General features: G+C 37.9%; 1 protein-coding gene across 2 annotated transcripts in view; it reads right to left on the bottom strand.

Annotated features, from left to right (window-relative positions):
• LOC150088054 (sodium channel and clathrin linker 1-like) overlaps positions 1-27,175 on the bottom strand; it is a 119,243-nt gene that overhangs the window by 83,619 nt on the left and 8,449 nt on the right. For both annotated transcript variants that reach the window (XM_090370553.1, XM_090370551.1), the window contains exons 2-3: positions 10,569-10,660; positions 1,861-1,947 (exon numbers count right to left, since the gene is read on the bottom strand). In XM_090370553.1, coding sequence (XP_090226679.1) covers positions 1,861-1,947; positions 10,569-10,603 — 122 coding nt within the window. In that variant the 5' untranslated portion in view covers positions 10,604-10,660. The remainder of the gene's footprint in view (positions 1-1,860; positions 1,948-10,568; positions 10,661-27,175) is intronic.

The raw sequence follows: 27,175 nt of genomic DNA, 5'->3' as shown, positions 1-27,175 counted from the left end.
TTTTTTATGGTTTTGATGGATGGACAAACTTCAACAAATCTGGCACAAAACCTACAGAGTTAATTAAGGAATTTGTAAATGAAGCAGTGATAGTATATAGTAACATTAATAAAATAGTAATCTGTTGCTTTTGATATTTGACAAGGTTTGAAACACCCAAGGACTTATAAGTGATTTGCTTCTCAATACAACATCACTCATTTTGACTACTGGGCACAAAGTCCGAGGACAGAGTCACTGGACAATGCTGATCAATGTTCACTGCTATATGATTGTTACACTGTTTACTACCCTTTCTATGTGTGATTTTCAGAAAATGTGCTTTTTTCATAAAAATTGTTTTTGTATGGATCAACAGTTTGAATTGCATTTCTATGCTTGCAGACAAGTGCCCGCCCTCCCTCCCTCCATTTGGGAAGGAGAGACCTTTCTTCCAGCATTATATAGTAATGGGTATACTGTATTCTGTTAATGCAAAAAAACTTGTCTTCAACATGGAAAAGCAATTCAAGGTATTAACAATTCAAGGATTTTCCTGGGGTACTCTGGATACTCATCACCTACTGCTATCTAAATGTGAGTAAAGCCTTATAATGTTAACTTTTAAGCATATATATATATATATCATTAAATTCAATAGGTCTATAATTTGGAGTGGGGTGGGATGGACATCCTTGCATATCTGAAAAGAAATTAACAAATCTGCATACTTAGACAAATAACAAAATACCATAAACTGGAAGAAAACTAAACTATTTGGAAAAGTGGAAGACACAACAAATTGTTGGAAACCTTCCAACTAAACTTAACGAGTTGGCAGGTATACATAAAGACCTAACCACAAACATTTTCCTTAGGTCAGGAAAACTTAGTTCTAAGACATTTGCATTCCGAATATTGTAAAAACCATAACCAGATCTAAGATTAGCCCATTTGAGCTGATACTTTAGATGGTTCTTCAGATTAAAATAAGCACCACCAGTCTAAACTCTGAGTCAAAGAGAATGGAAGCATCAATACACATCTTAACAAGTTTATAAATAACGGCCAAATTACTTGTATGAATCAGGTTTTGTTTTAACAATAATGTTTTGTAAGAACTGGACTAAATCGAATTTTTTTTTTTAAACCAAAACAGATTCCAAGTGTTTATTTACTGGGACCTTTGGAATCACTTGGCCTACAATGTTTGAGGAAATTTAGAAAGGAACCTTCTTATCTGAGGTAGTAAGATAACAGGATTTTTGTGTTTATAGTCAAACCAAAAGAGAAGAAATAGCTTTCTGTAATTTTAATACATAATTTAGTAATTGGCTTTTGATAGCAGCAGCTCCTAGTCTTCCAGAACCAGAAGGCCCACACTTTTGCTATCATCTGCACAGAGACAGACTTGACCCCAAAAAAGAAAAAGACTAAGAAAAAAAAAAGTAAGACTGATAGGACTCCTACCTGTGGAATGACAGGAATAATTCTGAGCTCTTTTCCCTTCTCATAATGAATATTTGGATTGTTAAAATATAAAAACTTTTTTCTATTAACTTTATAAGTGATGATGAAATAAAGAGAGAGAACAGAAATATTTTAAGATGTGGAGTATTTTTAACTTTTAATTTTTTAAGGAATTCCCCTCCCCCCACAAGCATCTATTAAAAATGGAAGAAATGTAAAAACTAGCAAGATTAATTACCTAAACTGCAATGAATTCAGGATCACAGCATGAAATAAGGGAGAGCTAATTATCTTCTTCAAATATTGTGGTTCATAAGTAAAGAAACCGATTGGGAATTTTATTTACTTATTTACTTTTATCTACTTTTATTTACTTAAATTTAACCAAAATAAGTGAATACAAAAACTTACTGGTGTTTACGACACTCTTCTAGCATTGACTGCGTACTTTCAAGACTTTCTTTAAGAGAGTGATTTTCTGCTTCAACTACAGAATATCTGAAAATACAGAGAAAAACTTTAAAGAATTTAACAATAATGGAAAATTTTTACAGATAGGTCCCGTTTTACGATGGTCCATTTTATGACTTTTCACATTAACGACTATTTCAAAATATTACCTAAAAAAAATTGAAAATAATAAAAAAATCGTAACTCAGTAACACATCGCAGCAATGCCTGTGAGTACAAATATGCACTAGGCGTTTCTTTTGTTTTTCATGGTGCATTGTGGGTGGAATGATAGCGATGCCAAGGGTTCTTTACATTCAGTGCGCCATCTTGGTTTCGTTGTGAATTTTCCCTCAATTGTTAATGGGTTACACAGTGTTATTATAGTGCTATTTCTCATTAATAATAATAATAATAATTTTTGTGTAACCATGAGCTCTAAACTTAGGGCAGTGTCTGTGTCGGGGGAGAGGCAAAAAAAGAGTGTAAAACACTTTAACAATTAAGGAGAAAATGGATGCGATTTGTCGCATGGAGTCTGGTGAGCGTTGGTCAGATGTGTGTAAGCCGTTCAGTTTAGCGTATCAACGATTATGAACAATGTTGAAAAAATAAAGCGCACATACACAGGGATAACAAGGGTGTCATCCTCCAGAACAACTTAGTCACACAGTGAGACAATGGAAAAAAATGGAAAAATTGTTAGCGTTGTAGGTTGACGATATGAACCAAAATAACATTCCTGTTACACAGGCAGTAATTCTGGACATGGCGAAGTTGTTATTTGACAAAATATGTGAGGGGTCTGGTAGCACTGAAACATTTACAGCCAGTAAGGTGGTTTCATCAGTTTAAAAACCGTTCTTAAATTCACATTGTGAAAGTGTCTGGTGAGGCTGCTAGTGCTGATGTTGTAGTGGCGGAAGAGTATCCTTCCAAATTTAAACGCTTAATAGATGAAGGCAACTACCACCCTGATTTAGTTTTTAATGTGGACAAAACAGGGCTTTATTGGAAAAAATTGCCAAGTAGAACGTACACCGCATGTGAGGAAAGGTCTTCCCCTGGTTTCAAGGTTGCAAAAGATCATTTGACACTGCTTCTCAGTGGCAATGCATTGGGAACATTTAAACTCAAGGGCTCACATCTAGTGAGTATGGGCTTGGCACACCCAGGGTCCTGAGCTGGTCATTCTTCTCTTTCTTGATGATTCCCTTTTACTTCTCTCTCTCTCTCTCTCTCTCTCTCTCTCTCTCTCTCTCTCTTAGGATAACTCGGGAATTTTTTTTTTAGCTGATGCAGCATAAGCCTCAGGCTTATGCTGCACCATATAGCTAATGATAATAATAATAATAATAATTTGCCTCCCAACACAACTTCACTTTTGCAACTGATGGACCAGGGTGTAATTGCGACCTTCAAGGCGTATTATTTGCGTACGACTTTCAAAGGGATTGTTGAGGCTGTGCAGTCTGATACAACTATGAGGAACTACTGGAAGTCGTATAACATCCTGAATGCCATCACAAACATTGATTCTGCCTGGGAGGAAGTGTCCCAGTCCTGCATGAATGTCACCTGGCATAAATTGTGGCTTGAAGCAGTGATCGATTTTGTAAGGATTGAGCCAGTTTTGGAAGTGGCTAAAGATGTTTCTCGCATGGCTAAGGGTTGGCATTGACAATGTTGATCCAGATGATGTTAACCAGTTACTGGAAATTCATGGTGAGCCACTTGAGGGAGGAATTGGAGGAACTGACTGTGCAACTTCAACAACATGAGGCTGACACACCAGATGGAGTGGAAGAGTTGGAGCCAATCAGAACATTAAAAACAAAACATATTCTGAGTGCTCTTGCCAAAATTCATAGTGCATTTGATGAACTTTGTGATAATGATCCTGATTGGGAACGTAGCCATGGCATCCAAAGAGGTGTCAACATGATGTTGAAGCCCTACTATAACACCTTGGAAGAAAGAAGTAGGAAGTCACGCCAGACGTCAATACTACAGTTCTTGACAAAGAAGGGAAAGGAACCATCAGAACCCGATGACCCTCAACCAGGAACCTCCCATTAATGTCGCCCCACTACACCATTGTCACATAAAATATCAGTGAAGTAAATATGTACTCAAGCGATGATTCTACAGGACCAAAGTTAAAATTTTATTTTATTAATTGTTTTAGGTATAAGTATAAACAAAACGGGCATTAAATGTTTAAAATATAATGTACAAGTTAATGTATTTGCATCATTAAGTATATCTCATATTGTGAATACCTTCACAACGAACGAGTTGCCACGATATTGCACTATCTCGAATAAGTAACGCTTCACCATAGGAGAAGGCTATTGTTACTTATTCTCAGCAGATACCATCGCCCATACAGCACCATTTCAGAGCTTATTGGCTCCTCATCAGTGGGTGGGCAGGTACCCTGGTGTTGCAATGATGACAACCCAGTTGTAAAGTATAAATCCACAATATGAGAGATGCCTGATGGTGTGGAGTAATTTAGATTATGATATAGTTTAGGACTAAAAGCTCAGGTTACGTAAATAGTTTAACTAATGTACAAGTTAGTCCACACCATCAGGCATCTCTCATATTGTGGATTTATACTTTAAAACATGGTCAGATCTGTTTTGCTCATTGGGAATATAAGGTTGAGGTTCAGGTTCAGCTTCAGCTAGTTTTTTATATCAGAATATGAGCAGTTGAGTTTATATAATAAGTTTATCTCACACTGATTAAAGTTTAGGTTGAAAGGTAAAAGACTGTAGCTTTAACTAAGAAATGTGGTATGATTTGCACATACCTTCTTAAATACAAGAATTAAAGTGTCAATTAAATTCTTATGTTGAAAACCAGACTATTAAGAGAGGAGGGGAAATGGAGTCTCTCTTTCTTACTGCAGAATGGGTTTGAGCTGGTTGTGGATAAGTTTTAAGTTCTTCATAGGACTAACCTAGCCAAGGTTAGTGCGTGAGAGTGCAGTAGAACCCCAATCCACTCAAAGAGCACACACACTCTTTGAGTGGATTGGGGTTCAAGCCTGTGACTGCTAAATACTATTAACGATTGTATTCATTATTTATCAACTCTGACCAAGTAGTCATGCCAGAGGTATAATTGAGAACATATCAGAGACATCTTCAGGGGGAGGAGGAGTGAGGTTAGATTATGTCATTATATACTTTATTAAGCATTCATCATTATATATTTTGTCACTGTATTTGTAATTATGTATTTTATTAGTTTTTGCTGCTCACAATGGCCCCCAACCACCACCACCACCAAAATGTTTAGCTCATCATGATCAGATTGTTTCTAATATTCTGCTTTATCAAATGAATCTGTTGTTTTGTTCAAACACAAAACAATCTGCAATTCACACCCTTCCATACACAAACTTACCAAAATTTTCCCCCAGGAGTAAGTAATTGAATAAATTAATTTTTCTTTAAACTATCGTCAAGATTTGGCTGCACTACTTTTTGAGATTTAGCTAGGATATATTACTTTCTTTTCTTCTTCACTTTTGAGCTGAGTAACACAACAGCTTTACTTTATTTCTGTTTCTACAACAGCTAAAGCAGAACACTAGGTGGCCTAGCTAAACATGGGTTTAATCCCAACTGCCTTACTTTGCAAGAGGCCATTTGCATTTATAGGAGGTTTTTGTTTGAGAAGCCTCTAAGATATTTTCCATTGCCAGACTTTTTTGTTATTACTAAGGGAAAAGTAATTTCAAATTGTATGCTATTAATATTTTTAAGTCTCTTTCCTCTAACAAAAGCTGGCTCTTAATCCACAATTCAGGATGCTCGGATAATGGTAATAAAAGAAATTAATATATAAATATCACCTCAATTCAATATTTCAGTAGTATGATTAAGCGATATAAAAAGGGTTGAAGGAGTGGCCTGAAAGAGATGAGATATATGACAAAAAGATGGAACTGCCTTGTATCAAGATCACTAAATAAACTTTCAACTGAAATTTATATGGAACAGGAAGCGTTTCAGAAGTTTATAGCAGTAATTTCAATGGTAATATAAATATGACACTGGCTGTGGGCTTTTGATATAGACTCTACTACTAATCAGAGCTTACAAGAAGATAACCAAGCCCTGCCAGAGAATTTCAGGAGTTGAGTCTGCTGTGGCTAACATCCTCCATGGCAGCTTAATCAGAATGATACATTGATGTCTGCTGCTCATATAATAATGGGTCTGATTCCCATCTTTTTTTTTTTTTTTGTTAGTTGTTGGCGCATCGGCTTCTGTGGCCATATTGCACCTCCCAAAGTTTTTGAATTATCTACTCTGATCCAAGCCCGAAGCGGGATTCGAACCCGCGACCTTTGGGTTGCCAGGCAGGCCTTTACCCACCTGGCTAGCCCGGTCGGCCTGATTCCCATCACCGACCAGAAAAAGTTTTAATATCCTCCAACTGGGGCTGTAGTTAGACAATTTTAGGCAGAGGGAGCAGGGTGAGCTGTTCTGAGCTTTCCGACCTGTACAACATGAAAATTAGACTGAATACATGCTTCACAAGTCACATTCAGATATGGGCTGAAAGCTTGGGTGCCTTTAAAACAATAATTTGAATTTGCCATGGGTAAAGCTACCTCTTAGGGAAAGTTATATTAAGATTTAAGACATGAACAGTTCATGAGAAATGTGGAAGGTGCTGCTTTATATTTAGTGTGGTAGCCCCTTCCAAAAACCCAAGTTTTTCCAGTAAAGTCTCTAACAAAAACGGGCTCTTAATCCACAATCTGGGACTCTTGGATCAATAATTACAAAGACCAGTATACTGTCTCTGTAACTGTGTGTATTCTTCAGTTGGTTTGCTGGACGAAAAATCTACAGTTCCAAGAGAAAAAAAAGAATCAAGCAACCCTTGCCGAGACACATTAATTCAGCCACAGTGTGGAAGAATGGTGATTATAACCACTGTGCTACCTATGAGGATCTGAGATATTTAGAAATAAAATAAAAATATAACAGAAGCAACAGATGACGGCTAGCTGAAACAATTTAAGGTTATTTCAAAATTATATATATTTCCATCTAACTGTAGATGAAATTGGCTTCACTGAGATTAGAATTGACACTACATACTTTGTGAAATGAACTCGAAAGTTTTCAGGAGGTTTAGTCTGATGTATTCAAGGCCTCCGTAGCCGAGTGGTCAGGAGCAGGAGTGCAGTAGCACATGCTCTTTGAGTAGACCGGGGTTCAAGCCCTTGACTGCTGAATACGGTCGATCTGCCGACCCGCACTGGACCAGCATGGCAGATTATGGTTCATTTACCTCAGCATGAATTGTTGAGGAGGCTTCCATCCTGCAGTGGGTTGATAATGGCTGCACTTTACCTTTATTCATGAAGATGAAGTAAAATTTTGGGAGAGGAACATGTGTGAAGTGATGAAATTGTTAGATATACCACACACATGGCAAGATACAGCTAATGGCTTCGGCAGTGCCCTCTTATGGGCAAGAAGATTCTCTCTCTCTCTCTCTCTCTCTCTCTCTCTCTCTCTCTCTCTCTCTCTCTACATCAAGTGGTCAGCCTTAAAAACCATTTTATAGCTACACCCTCAAAATTTAAGGAACAGTGGATCTCACCATGAGTGATCAAATATTCCTTACATGTTGAAAAGTGAAATTAACCATCAAAAGCATTTTGCTGGTGGCAAACAAACTGAAGAATACACACAGTTACAGAGACAGTACAGTAATACCCCGAAGTTACGCGATAGGTGGGTCCGACGAAAATCGCGTAAGTCGAATTCGCGTAAGTCGGGGTACAACTTTGCATATAAATACATATAAATTTTGCTTAATTGGGACCAAGGACTAACAAAAACACTAGTTTAGAAGAAAAATATTAATAAAATGGCAGTTCTTTATACATATTAATACAAAATATGTATTAAAAAACAAATGACTTACGTTAAAAAGTTATTTCGATGTCGATGGCTTCATAAAATCTAACAAATTCGTCTGACGACACAGCGCGTTCTTTTTTTCACGCAGAATTTCTTCGTAGCAAGCTAATAATTTTTTTATTCCTTGCTTTGTAGCTATAACGCGTTCTTCGTTGGAGTCTATGTTTTCTAAAATTTTTAAGCCCTTTACAATTGAGCCCTTTTCAATTTTCAACCTGTCAAGTTTGCAATTGTCATGTGCTTTTCGCCGTTGCTTCGTTTAGGCCTGTAGCACGTGCAATATCACATGGTCTTTCATTTCGCTCAAAGCGTTTCACAATTTCATATTTTTTCTCTATCGACAGAGGCGGACTGGCCATAAGCCTTACCGGGGAAACCCCGGTGGGCCAGTGTGATTTTGGCCATAAACCATAGCATGAGGCCACTATAAATTTTCCCGGGTAAGAATTTTTGATCCAGTCCGCCTCTGTTTATCGATAATTGCTTTTCTTTTTCTCTCTGAATCTGCAGTGTCTTCACCAGGACGCTTCCTTTTCACACTTTTAATTAAGTATTTTACTCATTTTTAGGGAATAAAGCACAATTACAAAACGAGGAGGCACGCTTGATACGCATAAACAAAGCTGCGCGCATGTAGCAACTGAATAAACAACACCATAAAGGCAGAGATACACTATTAACACCTCACATTTCTAGGGGTTACTACCATAAAACAAAAATCCAGTTGCGTTTCTGCTAGTGAAATCTGTTATAAACTGGTAGTAAACTCGATCTAATTGCATTTGCGATTATACCGATTGCTGGAATTGTGTTGGTTTTTACGTTATTATGGTGAAATGTGTTTCCCCTTCACTGATATAAAAAACATAAAAGCAGCAAAGTTGAATTTTGTTCATCTTTCGCTCTCATTCTCCGCCGTCGCACCGTATATCGATAACATACGAAAAACGACCTTGAAGATAGTGGGCGGCAGCGTTGCCAAACGAAAAAATCAAGAACCGCGTAACTCCGAGTTCGCGTAAGTCGGGGTAGCGTAAGTCGGGGTATTACTGTATACTGATCTTTGTGATTATTGATCTGAGAGTCCTGAATTGTGGTTTAAGAGCCAGTTTTTATTAGAGACTTTGCTATAAAAACTTATTTATTATTATTATTTTTTTGCATGATGAATTGTGGAAAAGAGCTACCTCCCTGAATATGAAACAGCATCTTCCACATTTCTCAAGAACTGTTCACTTTTGGTTTTCTTGTACCTTGTAAATTTTAATGTATTCCAGGGGAAAATTTATTAATTACTCAGAATACTGTGTCCAAGCATGGAGACCACACCTAAAAAAATTGTGATTTTTTAAAAAGGGTTCTAATGAGAGGCAAAGTGCCAGATGAGATCGACAAAAGGGTACCTGTGTGAGGAAAAAGTTCGAATATGTAGGCTGCAGAGTTTAGTAACTAGGCAACTTAGAGGGAACCTAACTGAGATCTACAAGGCTCTGAAGGGGTGACAGTAAAATGAACGAGGGTGAAATTTTCAGTATTTTAAGTTATTCCAGAACTAGGGGTCATAATAGTAGCCTAAATCTGTTCCCCCATATTTCAAATTACAGGGAAACAGGTTTAGACTGGATTGCAGGAAGTTTTCTTTTAGCCACCTATGGAAGTAACATTTTAGTAATTGAGGCTAGGGAAATTTCAAAAGTAGCTGGATAAGTACTTATGTGAGGAGAAAATCACAAAGGTAATTTATTTTATATTTTTCTTTTTTATTTTATTTATTTTTCTGGCTGGTGCAGCAAAAGCCTTGGCTATCTTGCACCATATAGCTAATACCAATAACTTCAAAAGACATGACTCATACTATATGACAGACAAGACAGAGTGATGACAGAATTTTCCTCTGAGACCACACATGGTTTTCACTACTTCAAGCCTCCACTAAGCAGTGGAGGTACTGATGAGAACTATCTAGTGGAACAGAAGGCTCAGCCAGTCCCTTGTTTGGCATGAACACCACCTCAATGAAGATGAGGTAAAATTTTATGCTTATGCTGGTTTAAAATTGAGTGTCACTCTCTCAACCCACTAGGTATAGTTTCAGACCTTGTACATGAGGATATACCCAATGTTACTAAGCTTCATGAACATAAAGGTGTAAAGATGCAACAATACTCTATGATCAATAAAAGAGTATCGAGATAACTAATGTAGTATTCCTGAATACCTAATGATGACTACTCATTTACACTACCATCTCTGTAGAAAGATGTTTCTATATTCAATATCTGTCCAAATTCCATGACAATAAAATAATGCATAAGAAATTAAGAATACTACTATTATTTTAATAAAAATTAAAAGCTGTAAAAGCTACTGGCAGTCCATCTAAAATAAGTTCACCTGAAAGTCTGTAGTGCTGAAAGAGTTAAGAATTACTACTTTAGAATTGATTTTTCTGATATTTCTCACACACACACACACACACACACACACACACACACACACACACACACACACACACACACACACACACACACACACACACTTAAATAGTGTGCAAGAGAGAGTGACATACACACGACCTATAGTGCTATGGTTTTATTTCCCTGACACGTGAGAGAAATGATGTTTTAAATGAACTATCCAATGACTGTATATACATACATATAAATAAACACACAGTTGCATCATAAAATGAAATGCAATCTCTACCTTTTCTGCAAATCAGTTAGATCAGACTCAACCATAAGAATCTTTGAGATAGCATCCTGCCTTTCAGTTATTGCTATTTCCAGTTCCTTTTCCTAATGGTAAGTTAAACAGGATTACATTAAGATCTCAAATTTGAATTTTTTGAACTTTAAGTTTATTCAACAAACTGAAACAAAAACGCAGGACTCTGAGGCAAATTATAAAATCACAAATTAACTATTTATACATCTTTATATTATCTAATATACTAGCATATATGATACAAAGAATAAAAATTATTACTTTTATATAATTAATATAAATTTATATTATTAATTTCATAAAAATATATACACGGTGCAAGCCAAGGGTTCTAGACTGGTTGTGCAGAATGCTAACAAGTTTCATGCCAATAGGGCACTGTGCTTTCGTAGAATTGGTGCTTAAGTGTGTTTCTGTTGAGCGTGTCTTGCAATTTTTACAGCTGAGTAAGATTGTAGACATTAAGGAACAGCAAATTTGCATAAAATTTTGTCATAAACTTGGGAAAACAGCTTTGGAGACTTATGAAATGCTTAAACAAGTATTTGGTGAAGTCATGGGTAGAACAAAAACTTTTCAATGGTATTCACATGCTTCCAAGGTGGCCAAACTTTGGATGAGGATTTTGAGTGCTCAGGTCATCCATCATCAACATGGACTGATGAAAATGTTGAAAAAGCACATCAAGTCACCATGAGGAGAGTTGGCAATTAAACATGATTTAAAATTTAAACATCAGGCTGATTGCTGCAAAATTTTACCCAGCTTGCCGAATGGAAAATAGAACTGGCTTTCTGTGTACAGGGAGCTGCAAGAATAGGTTGGAAAGGAGTAACTTCCATTTCAAGTTCATAACGATGGATGAAAACTGGATTTATGGTTATGACCTAAAAACAAAACAGCAGTCCATCATCTCCATCAAAAAAAAGGCAAGGCAGATCAGATCAATTGTCAAGAGCATGCTGATTATTTTCTACAACAATAAGAAAATTGTACATCTGGAGTTTCTTCTGCAAGGCAAAACTGTAAATTGCCAGTTTTGTATTGGGACCCTAAGGTATTTGAGGGAGGATGTCATGTCAGGAAAAACATGCCCAGACAAATGGTGCATCCAGGACAGGCATACCAGTGTGAAAGCCTCATTTTAGGGAGGAAGTATGTTTGAATGGGTGCAGAATAGGGTAATTATTATTATTATTATTATTATTATTATTAGCCATATGGTACAAGGAAGCCTGAGGCTTATGCTGCACCAGCCAAAAAAAAAAAAAATCCCAAGTTAGCCCCCTGTGTGTGTGTGTGTGTGTGTGTGTGTGTGTGTGTGTGTGTGTGTGTGTGTGAGAGAGAGAGAGAGAGAGAGAGAGAGAGAGAGAGAGAGAGAGAGAGAGAGAGAGAGAGAGAGAGAGAGAGTGAGAAAAAAGGTATCACCAAGAAAGAGAAGAATGATGATATCCAGCTGAGGACCCTGGGTTTGCCAAGCCCATACTCACCAGATGTGAGCACCCGGGATTGAATGTGGTTAGTGAAGGGAACAAAAAAGTACTCTTACCCCGAAAGACTTCAGTTCTGTAAACTGCAGCTAATGGAAACTAGATAATGTGATTAAGGTGTTTAAAGCTTTCAGTGAATCTAGTAAGTTAAATGTTGATAGCATCATTACTTTTGCTCAGACAACATACATTAAAGTTAAACTTAACATAAATTAAATTTAGAGAGAAAGGATGGCAGCAGAAATTTGCTTTTGGCCAGCAGGTAGTCTGAACAAATTTAAGGAGGAACTAGACAAATTAATATGAGGGTTAGAGTGGTGATGTCGATTTTTATTTTTTTTGTTGATTCTGTAAAACCTTTCTTTGTTTCATTATTTCCCACTTCTAATGCTAACTGCATGCAGAATTGCAGAACTATCCTTGCTAACTACAGAGAATTCACATAGCTGTAACTTTCATTACAGGTGCACATGAAATCCTTTTTGTTTACACACTGTATGGAAAAAATAAATAAATTGGATTCCAAGTTGGATGAATAATGAAGTTGTCAGATTACTTGAACAGAAAAAGATGGTATAGAAAAGTTACAAAGCAATAAAAAGTACTGAAGCCTAGAACATCTACAAATTGATCTGTAATAGTGCCACAGAAAAGGTTAGGCTGGCAAAGGCAGATTATGAGAAATTGCTGGCAAAGAGAGCAAAGAAGGAGGATATGAATTGAGCAGGCTCAATGCTGATGGGATTCTTCCTCTTGCTCAGTTTACAAATCTGAAGGGGCATAGATTCAAACCGAGGAAAGACTTGTAGAATAGATGTGTGTAAGTTTGCCTTTAGCCAGAGGGTAGCTGATTGCTGGAACCAACTTCCATTTGTTGTTGTGGAATTTGATAGCTTAAATAAATTCAAGGCAGAACTAGACAAACATTTGGAATGCATGGATCAGTGAAAAGTGAAGGGTTTTTTTTTTTTTTTTTGGCTGATGGCAGTATAAGCTTCTTTACTGTATAAGCTTCTTTCTTACATCATGTTTTTTTTTTTTTTTTTGGTAGTTGTTGGCGCATAGGCCTCTGTGGCCATAATGCACCTCCCAAGGTTTTTGCAGTACTTTGATCCAAGCCTGAGGCGGGAATCGAACCCGCGACCTTTGGGTTGCCAGGCAGGCACTTTACCCACCCGGCTAGCCCGGTCGGCCCTTGCATCATGTGCCTCTACTAATGCTAATGCTAATGCTAAATAAATAAAATAAAATAAAATACAGTAATCACCAACGATACAAAATATGCGATTTTCCAACATGGGTGCTGTGCATCTTCATGTGTCTACATGTACACACTCAATTTGAAATAAAATGAAAATAAATATACTTTGGAGAATAAAATGTTTTTGTATTAGTAAAGTCTACAGTAAAGACAGTATGCTACTGCAACAGGATCTAGAAAAGTTAGGCAGATGGGCTGAGAAGTGGCAACTAAAGTTTAACATTGACGAATGCAAAGTACTGCACATGGGTAGCAGTACCCCAAGAGAAATGTACCAACTGTGTGGTACTACACTCAGGAAGGTAGAGAGTGAAAAAGACTTGAGGGTAATTGTGCAGTCAGATATGAAGTTTTCTGAGCAGTGTAGATGGGCTGCCAGAGCAGGTCATGGAGTTTTGTAAATGATATATAGGAATTTTGCTAGCAGAGACAAGGAGGTAATTATCCCCTCGTATAAGGCAATGGTCAGGCACATCTTGAGTACTGAGTACAGGTCTGGAGGCTTCATTTTAGGAAGGATGTAGAGTTGCTAGAATGAGTACAGAGAAGGGCAACAAGATTGGTGAGAGGAACAAAGGGGTGCTCTTACCAAGAGAGATTTCAGTTCTGCAAGTTGCAGCAACTGGAGAATAGGCACCTGCGAGGTGAACTGACTGAGGTGTACAAGGCCTTGAATGGTTTAAGCAGGCTCAATGCTGATGGGATACTTCTGCTTGCTCATATTAAGAAATTGAGGGGGCGTAGATTCAAATTGAGGAAAGACAGTTTTAGAATAGATGTGTGGTAGTTTGCTTTTAGCCAGCAGTTGATTGCTTGAACAGACTTCCATCTATTGTTGTGGAAGTTGATAGCTTAAATAAATTAAGGCTGAACTTGACAAACATTTGGAGTGAATGGATGGGTGAAATGGGAAGGTTTTTTTTTTTTTTGGCTGATGCTACATAAGCTTGCTTTCTTGCATCATATGCCTCAACTAATGGTAATGAACTGCTTCAGGAACTTTTTTCATTTTTCAACTACTTTGCCAAGTCAAGTTAAAAGAAAATATATAAAAACTCTGATGTTTGAATTGAACAGTTCTAATCCTGAAAATTGGTGTTTTTTGCTTTGTTATCATGCATAGCAAAAATGTAAAAGCACACACACACACACAAAAAAATTAATAAATAAAATAAAATAAAAAATAAACAGATTTAATTCCACAACCAAGGAAAAATTATTTTGCAATTGCAATCAAACATATTTTTCAGCTGTACTCAGACACTAAGTATTTTTGTCTACCACTCTCAGCTGTTATGAAGTGATGGTTACTCACGTAGCAAGAGAAACACACACAGTTATGAAGTTTACTGAAAAGGTAATGCAAAAAAAAGAGAGAAATGTCACCAATTTTTTGCTTGGATTACAAGTTTAAACCTCAAAATATCCAAAAATATGGATTCTCTCTCTGTCTGTCTGTCTAACCACACCCTGCAACGACAGGTGAATATCTCAAGGTCCAATAGGTCAGTAACTGTTAATACTTATGATAATGCTGTATCTAATGGATTATGCTTGCTGCCAGTGAAAACCCCTCTCGCGCGACCCACAATAGCATATACGCAGTCGAACAATGCTCCAACAAATGAAGCAACCGCCATTACTTCCTCGGAAAATGGAATAGTAATCTTCGCTACCAAGGAAAATACTCCTTTAGGGTAGTATCTTACAGCATCATGGAGAAAGTACCACCGAAAAATATTACTCACACCTCCCATGTGGCGGGAACTGTGTAGATGTATTTTAGCCACCCCTCGTGGGCGCAAACTATCCTGCAAAACGGAATAGACATCAGTCTTCATCACCTGGAAGCGGCAGCAATTGCTTTAGCACCAATGAAAGTTACAATATCAACCATCCCACCTGAAATTCCTCATCAATTTCTCAGAGGAATTTTATCCAAATACAGATCTGTTACCAGGAAAATTGGCACACTTTCTTCAGCAACCACGAAAGCAGAATTTTTGCATATAAAAAGCTTCCGCAGGCAAGCACTTATGCACTTTGCCAACAATGATACAGCAAACATCCCAAAACTCATCGTTTGTTTGTTTGTTATTTGGTTTTTAGGAGCATTAGTAACTAAGGTCATATTGCTCCGGGAATATGCGGTGGTCATTCCCTGACCTTTCCGCATCCTCCGTATTTGGTGGTCACGGGCTCGAAACCAAAACTCATCAACGCCGATCTAAGCGGAATCACTTACACCTTCTACACCTCAATTTCCTCTCAATGTTTTTTCTGCCATGGAGAGGGCTACATCATAAAAAACTGCCCACATATCTCTACCTCCTCTGAAAGTAATACTGAAATTCAGGTGGCACCAACCAGGGTCAGGCCCGATCCACAAAGAGAAACTGTTGGAAACAATGGGGATATAGAAGAAACCATCATACTTCCCACACCAAGCACGTCAGAAAACGAAAATTCAAAGATCACAGAGGACCAGGACAGACCTCTTTCAGAAGACTCACCAACCGAAACAAGAGGGTTTTCTCGGAATCAACCACCAAGGCAGTCCATATCCAACTGACACTCAGCATGCTATCAAAACAGAAGACAAAGCATACCCTGGTAGGAAAAGAGCCAACTGCTAACCAAAATAACAGGAAGGATGAAAATAAATACAGAATACCACAGAAGTCAAACAGTCAGATCCCAAATAAGCCCATCATACCATCATAAAGTATGGAAATAAATAAGCAGCTAGAAACCACCAACAGCTCAAATGAAGAACTCGAATCTCTGGGGGTCGAAGAAGAGAACAACCGTGATTTCCATGATTCAGACGCTTCGGAGGACAAGGAGAGGGAAAGCGATTTTCCCTATATTAAAGGCCCTCTAACTGTGGAAAATTTATGCTCCTTTTTACGGAAAGCACGTGGCTTTCTACAGAAGCTGGTGACAGCTCTGAAGTTTACCACTAACATACCAGAGCTTATCTCACAACTTAAAGACCTGCATTTTAAACTAAAAGGAAAAAAAGGACAGGGCAGATGTGAATAGATCCAAGCGCCTGTACTACTTGATTAACAAGCTCGAACAGCAATACCATTAATCAGGATGCTAACTGCCCCAAAACTTGCAAAACCCTTACCTTTATTCCTGCAGATAATGCTGACACTTAACATGCTACCAATTAATGCAAGAGGATGTGCCTCTGCATTGCACAATAAGCTGGCCCTTCATCAGGTCCAACAATATCGTGCTGACCTACTCTTCCTACAAGAAACAAATATTAAAGCAGACACAAGGCCATCCTTGAAATGGGAAGATTGGCCATATGTATTCCATCATTCTCCAACACAACAACATCATGGAGCAGGAGTGAGTGTCGGCCTCCATTAAGTCTGCCTGTAAGCTCAATGTGATAGCAGAGATTGCTGGCTACGCAATTTACACAATCCTTGATACACCCAAGAAGGAAACCCTGCAACTTTTTAACATCTACATGCCATAGCAGGCCAGACTTGCTATTCAAATAACCAACTTCATACAAAGCCATCCTTCTACTATAGATCAGGAACACATCATTCTTGCTGGTGACTTCAACTGCATCCTTGACCCAGAAATGGACAGATTGCAATACACTGAGCACCGCACAATGTTAATCAGCAACCTGCAGGCCTTGATAAACAAAAATGAACTAGTTGACGCATTTAGACACCAGCACCTGGCAGAAAAGTCCTACACCTGGAGATCAGTAAATATAGCATCCGGAAGACTACCATACCAAGCTGGACTAGACAGATACTACATCCCAAAAAAAAACCATCCCCCTGATCAGAAGCATCACACATTTGCCACCTTATATCTCAGTTCACTCCTTTATCAAATTACAGCTCTCCTTCTCACTCAATCCCTTCAAAGTGAAGGTGCTTATTGGACGTTCAACAATAGCCTTCTTCAAGACAGGGAATACATCTCTAAGCTACAAGACCAGAAATTCAATCTTACCCAATCCAAAGACCGATAGGAGGCCATGAACAAGTGGTGCTCTAGATTTAAAAGTCAACTGAAATCATTCACGCAAACCTACACCATCAGAAAAGTTAACAAAAGCGTAATAAAATCTATGAACTTGAGCAAAGAGTGAAAAAATTCCCACCTGATAGTCAGGCCCATCAGTCAACACTACAAGCCATACAAACCCACTTAGAACAGTCTGCCCCCACTAAGATCAAGATACACACATAAATCTATCTGATGCCCCGACACAAATACTTTTTCTCATTAGAACGCAGACATCACAAAGCAACCACCATAAATGCCATTCAGCTGCAAGACGGAAACATCACCAAAGACCCAGAAGAAATCGCTGAAGTAACAAGATTTTATAGAGAAATTTACAGTTCCCAAGAAACCTCTACAAAGGCAACCAAGAAAATCTTTTCAGGACCTAAAAAAATCTCCTATACGGCCCAATGCAGTATGGAGAAACCAATCATCCTACAAGAACTAACAGCAGCAGGCAAAACCCTTTCCAAAAATAAATCATCAGGTCTGGATGAACTGACTTCTGAATTCTTCCAAACGTTTTGGGATCAACTCAGAGTGCTACTTTTTCAAATGCTTGATGCTCAGTCCCATGGACTACCAAGTTCATTCACCACCTCTGTCACTCGACTGATTCCCAAGAAAGGGGATCGCACCAACCTACAAAACTGGTGCCCAATTTCCTTAATGAATATGGACTGTAAAATTATTTCCAAAGCCATCACCAATAGATTAAAATCCATTCTCCCTGATATCATTGATCACCAACAAACATACTCAGTACCTGGAAGATCGATTCACAACAATCTACATCCAATCTGTGACCTTCTCTTCACTGCAAACAGCCAAAGAGAGTTCTTAGCATTAATTAGCCTTGACCAGGAAAAGGCTTTCAACAGCATTGAACACAGCTACCTTTTTCAAACCTTAAAAGCTTTTGGATATGGACCTACATCATCGGAATAATCCATCTGCTATACAAGGAATCGAAATTCTGCCTAAAACTGAACAACCAGCTCACCCGCCACTTTCCGTATTCCAGAGGGATAAAACAAGGCTGCCCACTCTCTGGGCAACTCTACACAATTGCCATAGAACCATTCCTTAATAAAATTGCCACCACTCTATAATCCCAATGAACGCTGCTACCAGAACCCCACCTAAAGATAATCTACTCAGCACACGGAGATGACGTCACAATTGCAATAAGACATGAGAGCAAATTTGAAGACATTCAAAAGGTTCATGATCTCTACGCTCAAGTCAGAAACAAAACTCAACCACTGTAAAACTAGCGTGCTGTGGGCTGGCAAGTGGAAAACTAGAACCGACTCCCCTACCCAATGCACATGGTCCAGCGAGGGACAGAAATACCTAGGTGTGTACCTCGGTAATACCCTCCTTTTCTCCCAGAAGAACTGGCTCGAATTGCTGTGTCGTTTCAACAGAGAACTTGGGTAATGGAGAAGCGTGTGCACCATATCTTAGCTGAGAGGGAGAGTGCTTGTGGTCAATCAGATGGTGGCAAGCGTTCTCTGGCACACCTTCAATGTTCTCACTCCACCTTATTTCCTCCATCAAATCCAGGCATCTGTCCAAAGCTTCCTTTGGAACAAAACCAACTGGATGTCCTGTTCCAAAATCAGCCAGCCACTCACTCACTCATGAGGGGGGGGGTCTCTCTTGATGACAAAAGCACAGCATTCCGGATCACTTTTCTTCTTAAGACACTGCAAACGAAATATCCACATTCCGACACTACGGATAAACTACTAGCAACAGCCACTAGAGGACTATCTCTTTCAACAATATTGAGAATGGATATTGCATCAGCACCACTCAAATTACTGCCGTTCTATAAAGACGCACAGAACTGTTGGAAAAAGCCAAACCTTCACCATACTCTTGAGGGAACATCCCTTCCCGCAATATTTTCAGAACTGCACTTCTACAATAAAAGAATAATAGACCCTGCAACTGATGATATTTTCTTCTTTCCTAGTTGGAACTATGTATGAATAAGAACTGGCAACCTCCTGACACCAAGCCTTGAATGGAAAGAATCAGAAGACTTGCCCATTAAAACCATAAATGTAAAGCAGCAACACAGACCATTAAAATCAGTGATCGTACAAGCTCTTCCAGACATCGCTACAGCTAAAGGGATTGGGAATGTGACCAGATCCTCAACCTTCGTCATCACATCACCAGAAGACACAATACCTCTGTCTCCTGCACCCTCCAAAAAGTCTATCAACTAATCAGGTCTCACCATACAGCCACGATTTTCCCATCATCCACCTGCCAAGATGTCCCTGTGCCCATCTCCACAAGCCACTATCTAATTTTCAGTGGAACCTCCTGTATAGAACTAAATGTTCCAAATCGGACGCAGACATCCAGTGGAGACTGTGGCACAATGTCCTTCCTAACCTAGTCAAGCTACAAATCTTCGGGTTATGCACCTCAAACTACTGCCTCTTCTGCGGCACTCCAGGCACCCTGGAACACACATACCTGGCATGCCCTATGAACAAGGAACTGATAAGATATGCACTGGATACAGCAAAGCTTGCCTGCAACCATGCCCACACTCGGGAGGACTACTGGTACCTGCTCCACTCTGAGCAGACAGCATACACACCACTTGTAACTTTTTATTCATTGCTGCCAATGCCGTCATTTACAACTTCTACTTTTCGTCATTTACAACTTCGTTATTTACAACAGCACACGAGAAGCAGTGATGACATTCCTCCTGTCGACACATTGGCAAACCTCAAGTGGAGCCTACGGAGGAAGTTGCAGAGCAGACTTCTGTTCAAATTCCACCATAAAAGATCTGAAACTGTAAATAAATCACCTTAACAGTGAATGGAACAGCGGCGGTCACCTCTTCAGCATCACTGAAGAGTCCATCACTTTCAACGTGTGACATTTAATATTAGACTGATCCAATTCCAAGAAACTGTCTTAATTCTCGAAATTCAAATGTAGAAATGTTTTTTTTTCTATCCAAAGTTTCTTTCTTTATATCTATATACATTTTTTTCATTTGTACATAAAATGTAAACAGATTTTGTTGAAAATGTATCTACTGTTTATGTTTAAATAAATAAAAAAATAAATAAAATAAAAAAATATCTATCTATCTGATCATTGCTGATCGTGTTGCTCACCGAACCAGGTTCAGTCATCAACACAGATCTCTAAAATCAGCGATCGCACAAGTTCTTCCAGACATCACTACAGCTAAAGGGATTGGAAATGTAACCGGATCCTCACCTACACCAACCTTTGTCATCACATCACCAGAAGACATGGTACCTCTGTCTCCTGCACCCTTCAGAAAAGTCTATCAACTAATCATGTCTTGCCACCCAGCCACGATTTGCCCATCATCCACCTGCCAAGCTGTCTCTGTACCTCTCTCCACTCACCACCATCTAACTTTCAGTGGAACCTTCTGTACAGGACGAAATGTTCCAAATCGGACGCAGACATCCAGTGGAGACTACATACTTCCTACCCAAGTCAAGCTAAAAATCTTCGGGTTACGCACCTCAAACTACTGCCTCTTCTGCGCCACTCCAGGTGCCCTAGAACACACATACCTGGCATGCCCTGTGAACAAGGAACTAGTCAAATACGTTTTGGATCAGCAAAGCTTGCCTGCAACCACTCCCACGCTCCAGAGGACTACTGGTACCTGCTTAACTCTGAGCAGACAGCACACACTTGCAACTTCTTATTCATTGCTGTCAAAGCCATCATTTACAACTTCTACTTGAAGTACACGAGAAGCAGTGGTGACGTGCCTCCTGTCAACACATTGGCGCAACATCTCAAGTGGAGCCTACGGAGGAAGTTGCAGAGCAGACTTCTGCTCGAATTCCACTGCAAAAGACCAGAAACTCTGCATCATCTTAACAGCGAATGGAACAGTGGTAGTCACCTCTTCACCATCACTGAAGAGTTCGTTGCCTTCAACATGTGAAATGTGAGACTGATCCAATTTCAAGAAATTGTTCCGAATTTCTGAAATTGAAATGTTGAAACGTTTGTATTTCTTTCTAAAAAGTGTCTTTATTTTTCCTTTTTTTGCTGTTGTACATAGAATGTAAATAGTTGTTGAAAATGTATCTACTGTTCATGTATAAATAATAAAAAAAAATCTATCTATCTATATTGACGTTTCAAGGTACGGTAGTCATTCCTATATCTATCATCTTCAGCTTGAGACCAGGTTGTTGTTGTTGTGCTTGGATTTTTCTGGTGCAAAAGCTACAAAGGCCATATTGCACCTATCATAGTAGTTAATACTAATTTTATTGGTTTCTATGGGAGCAGTTAGAAACGGTTATATAAACCTATTCGTTTCAGAAAGAGAAAGAATTCTGTAATGTTTGAGTTTTCGCCTATGATGTGGCTAAGTGACAATTCCTGTAAGTTTGAGAGAGAAGTGAATGAAATTAGACGGGAGTTGTTATACAAGATGCATTCCAAGAGTATGTGTTTTATTGTTAGTGGCTTGTGGCAATGTGAACACTGTGGAGGGTCATTACCTGATAACAGAAATAGATGGGTCAAATGGGTGTGGCCTATTCGGGCTCTGGCCAGGACGACCTCTTCTTGTCTGTTTGTACGAAAATTGGAGGCCCATAATTGCGGTATAGGTTTAATTTCAAGGAGTTTGTTGTGAATGTGCGTTTGCCATTGTAGTTTCCAGCGTTCCTTACATATATTACGTATATGTACTTTGTAATCCCTGAACGGGACCAGAAAATTCATTGGGGATGTGCTGGATGGATGCTTGGCAGCATCATCTGCAATTTCGTTTCCCGGTATTCCAGTATGGCCTGGGATCCAGCAGAAGACAACATTTTGCCGATGATCTCGGAGACGAATCAATTCTGATCTGATTAGCTGTAGGAGCGGATGAGTAGGTGGGGAAATCTTTTGCATTGCTAATAGGGCACTTTGCGAGTCTGTGTAGATTATACTCTTTTTGATTGAGAGATGGGAAATGTTTTCCAGAGCAAGTTTTATGGCATATAGTTCAGTGGTGTAACTGCTGTTGAGACCAGGAATGTCTACACTGGTAGTGTTTTCTAGCTTGATGTACTTTTTTTTCTCAGCTCTGTCAGGTGAGAATTCCACCAGGGCACAGATGTATTCCTTGGTGTTTTGCATTTGGTTGAGTTGGCTGTGGCCCTTATTAGTGCTGCTTGTATGTAAAATGCGTGCTCTTTTGATTTAAGCAGTCAATCATGTCTTTGTGGAAATCTTGTTTTATGGAGTTTATGAAGGATAACCAGAAACTCTGGATCATCTTAACAGCAAATGAAACAGTGGCAATCACCTCTTCACCATCACCTTAAACGTGTGAAATATGAGACTGATCCAATGCCAAGAAATTGTGTTCTTAATTCCTGAAATTCAAATGTTGAAATGTTTGTATTTCTTTCTAAACAGTTTCTTTATTTTTTCGTTTGTACATAGAATGTAAATAGTTGTTGTTGAAAATGTATCAACTGTTCATGTTTAAATAAAAAAAAAATCTACCTTGCTCTCTCTGTCTGTCTGTTTCTCTGTATTATGATTATATGTAACACACAGTGTGCTTATTTTTATGCACAACTCATACACACCAAACTATAATTGTGCAAAAACAAAACTTAGATTTCTCACATATGTTATCACGTGCGAGAAATCTACTGAATTTCTTCACTGCACAATGGTAATTTTTCTCATAATGCAGCTAAAAGATTATTAATATTTTAAATAAAAATTATAAAAATTCTGCACAGTGTTAATACGTCGCTAACAATTTCTCTTGAATAATTTAATACTGAATGTTCTCTACCTGTATGTAATTTAATAATTTTAACTCTATAACAGAAAACATCCATAACAGAGGGAAAAGAAAAAAAAAACAGTAACAACTGGCCTAATACTAAAATGAAAATGCCTAAATAATTAATTACACACATACATACACATTCACACTTGCCTTTAGCTTTACATTATCCTTGAAACCATCAATTGAATTCTTACATTCATTTAACTGATCAGTTTTTACTTGAAGCTCATGCTTTGTATTTCTATGAAAAATGAATTTTAAGAATTAATCATAAAGCAAGCTGAACAGTGAAAATATATATAAAAGGATACCCTTTATAAAAGGTATCATTATTTTACTTGCTCATATATAGTAGATGCAAACAAAGTAATTGTGACTAACTTTATAATACATATACATTTTTTTTTTGCACTGACTGCAAACCTACAAAATTCAATGGAAAACTTTAAATATTCTAAAGTGTACATTTTATTTTATATTTCAGCAAATAAAATAAATAAAGCACAAACCCAAAACAATGTAATAATGTGGCCCCAAGCCTCACTGTGCTACCATATTTTATATGAAATGTATGTTTTAATACCTACTACTAGTGATTTCCACTATTTTGAAACTGCCTTTTTTCATCTATAAAATAACTTTTAATATTTTTTAGTTGTTATTTTTGAGTACGTCTTTAAAATATTAGCTTCAAATTTATATAAAATTAGTTTGATTTATTATTAATATACAGGGCTAACAATAAGTAATGAAATTATTTTGGATAACTTCTGATGTAAATATGTAGAGTAATTTATTTGAAAAATAACTTTTTTTTATGTTTCAAAATAATCTAAGGATAGGAAAAGTATCACAAGTATTATGATGAAGGAGAGGACTGAAATTGTAAAGCGGCGTGCGAAATATGAAAATGCTGCAGAAGTTGCATGCCAGTTCATGAAGTTTTTTGGACATAGCTCCTCCCCCACAACAAAGATCATAAAGCAAATTATGAAGTTTGATGAAGTGGAAACAGTGCACAATCTACCAAACCTAGCAGTCCTTATATCTCAAAAACATCAGCCAATCTGGAATATAAAATATTCTTGTAAGATCAATAAGAAAGGAGAATAAAAAAGGAAAACAAGAAATAAAAGGAGTACATGTGAACAGGCGAAGTTTTTACAGCTCCAGTAAATAGAGAAGTTTTTGCTATTTTATTGACTTAAATTGGCATATTAATTTATTTTTTAGAGTTGCTTTATATTTCTAGTAACAATACTTTAGTTTAAATTGAATTTAGATAGAGATTTTGTAGGTTATTACTTAGTATCGGTAAGGGTATCAAATCCACGTGTTGATAGGTTTTGCAGATCCCGCGAACGAAAAGTTTTTAATTATACTTAACTGCTTTATTGACTTAATTGTTAGATTAAATTATTTTCTATAAGTAGCTTATAAACCTAGTCAAGCTCCGTGGTTTATTTTGAATTTCGATAGCGCGATTTGTATCCATAGGTGGTGTAGTTAGGATCCAGTTATAAAAGAACAGGAAATAAGTCCATGTATGTGAGACAATTCTAAGGAAACAACTGTAGTATGGAAGAACAGGAATTAATTCCATATATATAAATCTAGATGAAATCACAGGTAGTATCAGGTGTGAATTCACTGTGGAAAGAATAGTAAAAGAATCAGTTGGCATTATATCCAAAGGTAGAGTAGTTAAGAATCCAATTATGAAGTGATATAATTCCAGGAATATAAGTAACATGGTGACTTAAGATCCATATGTCATGTAGTTGGGATCCAATTATAAAAGAACTGGAAATAAGTCCATGCATAAGAAACAATTCCAAGAAAACAACTATAGCATGGAAGAACAGGAATTAATTCCATGTATATAAATCTAAATGATTTGTATACATGGAATTAATTCCATGTATACAAATGACCTGTACTCCAGACCTGTACTGTATACAGGTCTGGAGGCCTCATTTCAAGAAGGATGTAGAGCTGCTGGAACGAGTACAGAGAAGGGCAACAAGATTATTGAATTAGTGAATGGAACAAAGGGTTGCTCTTGCGAAGAAAGGCTTAAGTTTTGCAAATTACAGTGTCTGGAGACTAGGCACCAGCGAGGTGATCTGATAGAGGTGTATAAAGCCTTGAATGGTTTGAGCATGCTCAATGCCAATGGGATTCTTCCTCTTGCTCAGAATAATCACCTGAGAGGGCATAAATTCAGATTGAGGAAAGACAGATGTAGGATAGATGTGCGGAAATTTGCCTTTAGCCAGCGGGTAGTTGGTTGGTGGAAAAGATTTCCATCCCTTGTTGTGGAAATTGATAGCCTAAATAAATTTAAGGCTCAGCTGGACAGGTATTTCGAACAAACGGAGGGATGAAATGGAAGTGGTTTTTTTTTTTTTTTTTTCTGGCTGATGCTGCTTAAGCTTGCTTTCTTGCATCATATGCCTCTACTAATGCTAACTATACAGATATTTTATAACTGACCAGTACATAGTAAATTATAATTGAATTTATTTCTGATCAAATGGGAAACTATATTGAAACAGTATTTTACAAAGTAGATAGGGATATTATTGCTGAGAAGCTTATTATAAAGGAGCTGTAGAGCTTTGGTGAACAGTAGTTGGTTATTACATATGTAAGCTAATCTGGTGGTTTGGGTACATATTATATTTCTATGTATTTTGTTGGAAATATTGGAATGCCAGTTAGAAAGGTAGTTACACTCCATTGGGACTGCCTTGTGCACACTGTATTATATTGTGCTAATTTCATTTTCGTTGCTTTTTGACTTATCCTTTTCTTCTACTACTGTGGACAAGTATAGAAACACAGTTCCAAATACATGGTCAGGTGTAGTCCCTGATGAAATACCTGATCATGTAAGAATATTTATTTATTTCAGCTGACATCAGATCAAGCATATTTGCCTTACCTATATTCGACCATTTTCTAAATGTTCCCCCCTCCCCATATCTGATGACAGCTATAACACTATGATTTTATTTTCATTTTGATGTACTAATTTTATTTTACAGTTCTCCCACCTTCTATTGGCTTGGTAATTCAGGCCATAATTCTATTAATTCAACTTAACCTTTAGGATATTAACTTTCTTTCACCTTTCACAAATCTACTACACTTCTTTTCTACTTTCCACACCCTTCTAGTTATTGGCACTTTGTGTGACTTTCATACCCATTTATGCATATTTTATTCAATATCTTAATACAAACTTATATATATATATATACAAGGTGCTACCCAAAAGTTCCTGAAATGTATTTATAAAATAAATTTGACTCGCCCTGGGTCTTATTCACCACAATCACCTTCAAAGTAACCCCCCTTGAGAGTGTAAACACCGATCCCAGCGCTTCTCCCATGATTTGAATGTATCCTGAAAGTCCTTCTTCGTCACAGTGTTCATCACCGCCTGCGATTTGGTTTAGATATCCTCTATGCTGTAAAATCTTCGACCCTTCAGCTTGATTTTCATTCTTGGGAAGGGGAAGAAGTCGCAGGGGGATAAGTCTAGCCAATAAGGGGAGCAGAGGACGATTGTCATGTTGTTCGTTGCCAAAAACTGTGCCACAGTGAGAGATGTGTTGGCCAGCACATTGTTATGATGAAGGACCCAGTTCTTTGTGTGCCCCTTCTCTGGACATTTCCACCTGACAGCTTTGTAGAACTTTGTGCGTTGATGGTCTGGCCAGGACGGATGAATTCCTTATGGATAATCCCGTCAATGTTCAAAAAACAGATCAGCATGGACTTCACATTGCTCCTAACTTGTCGGGCTTTCTTTGGTCGGGGGTGAAGATGGGCTCTTACACTGGGATGATTGTGGCTTAGTTTCTGGATCATACCCATATACCCAACTCTCGTCACCATTGACAACTGTAGAAAGGAAGTTTTAATCACT

This window comes from Mastigoproctus giganteus, chromosome 3 (genome assembly GCF_048544385.1).
Source record: "Mastigoproctus giganteus isolate SK-2022 chromosome 3, ASM4854438v1, whole genome shotgun sequence".
In the NCBI taxonomy this organism is placed as follows: domain Eukaryota; kingdom Metazoa; phylum Arthropoda; class Arachnida; order Uropygi; family Thelyphonidae; genus Mastigoproctus; species Mastigoproctus giganteus.
Note: the sequence above shows the minus strand (reverse complement) of the source record. Positions and strands in the feature narration are given on the sequence as shown.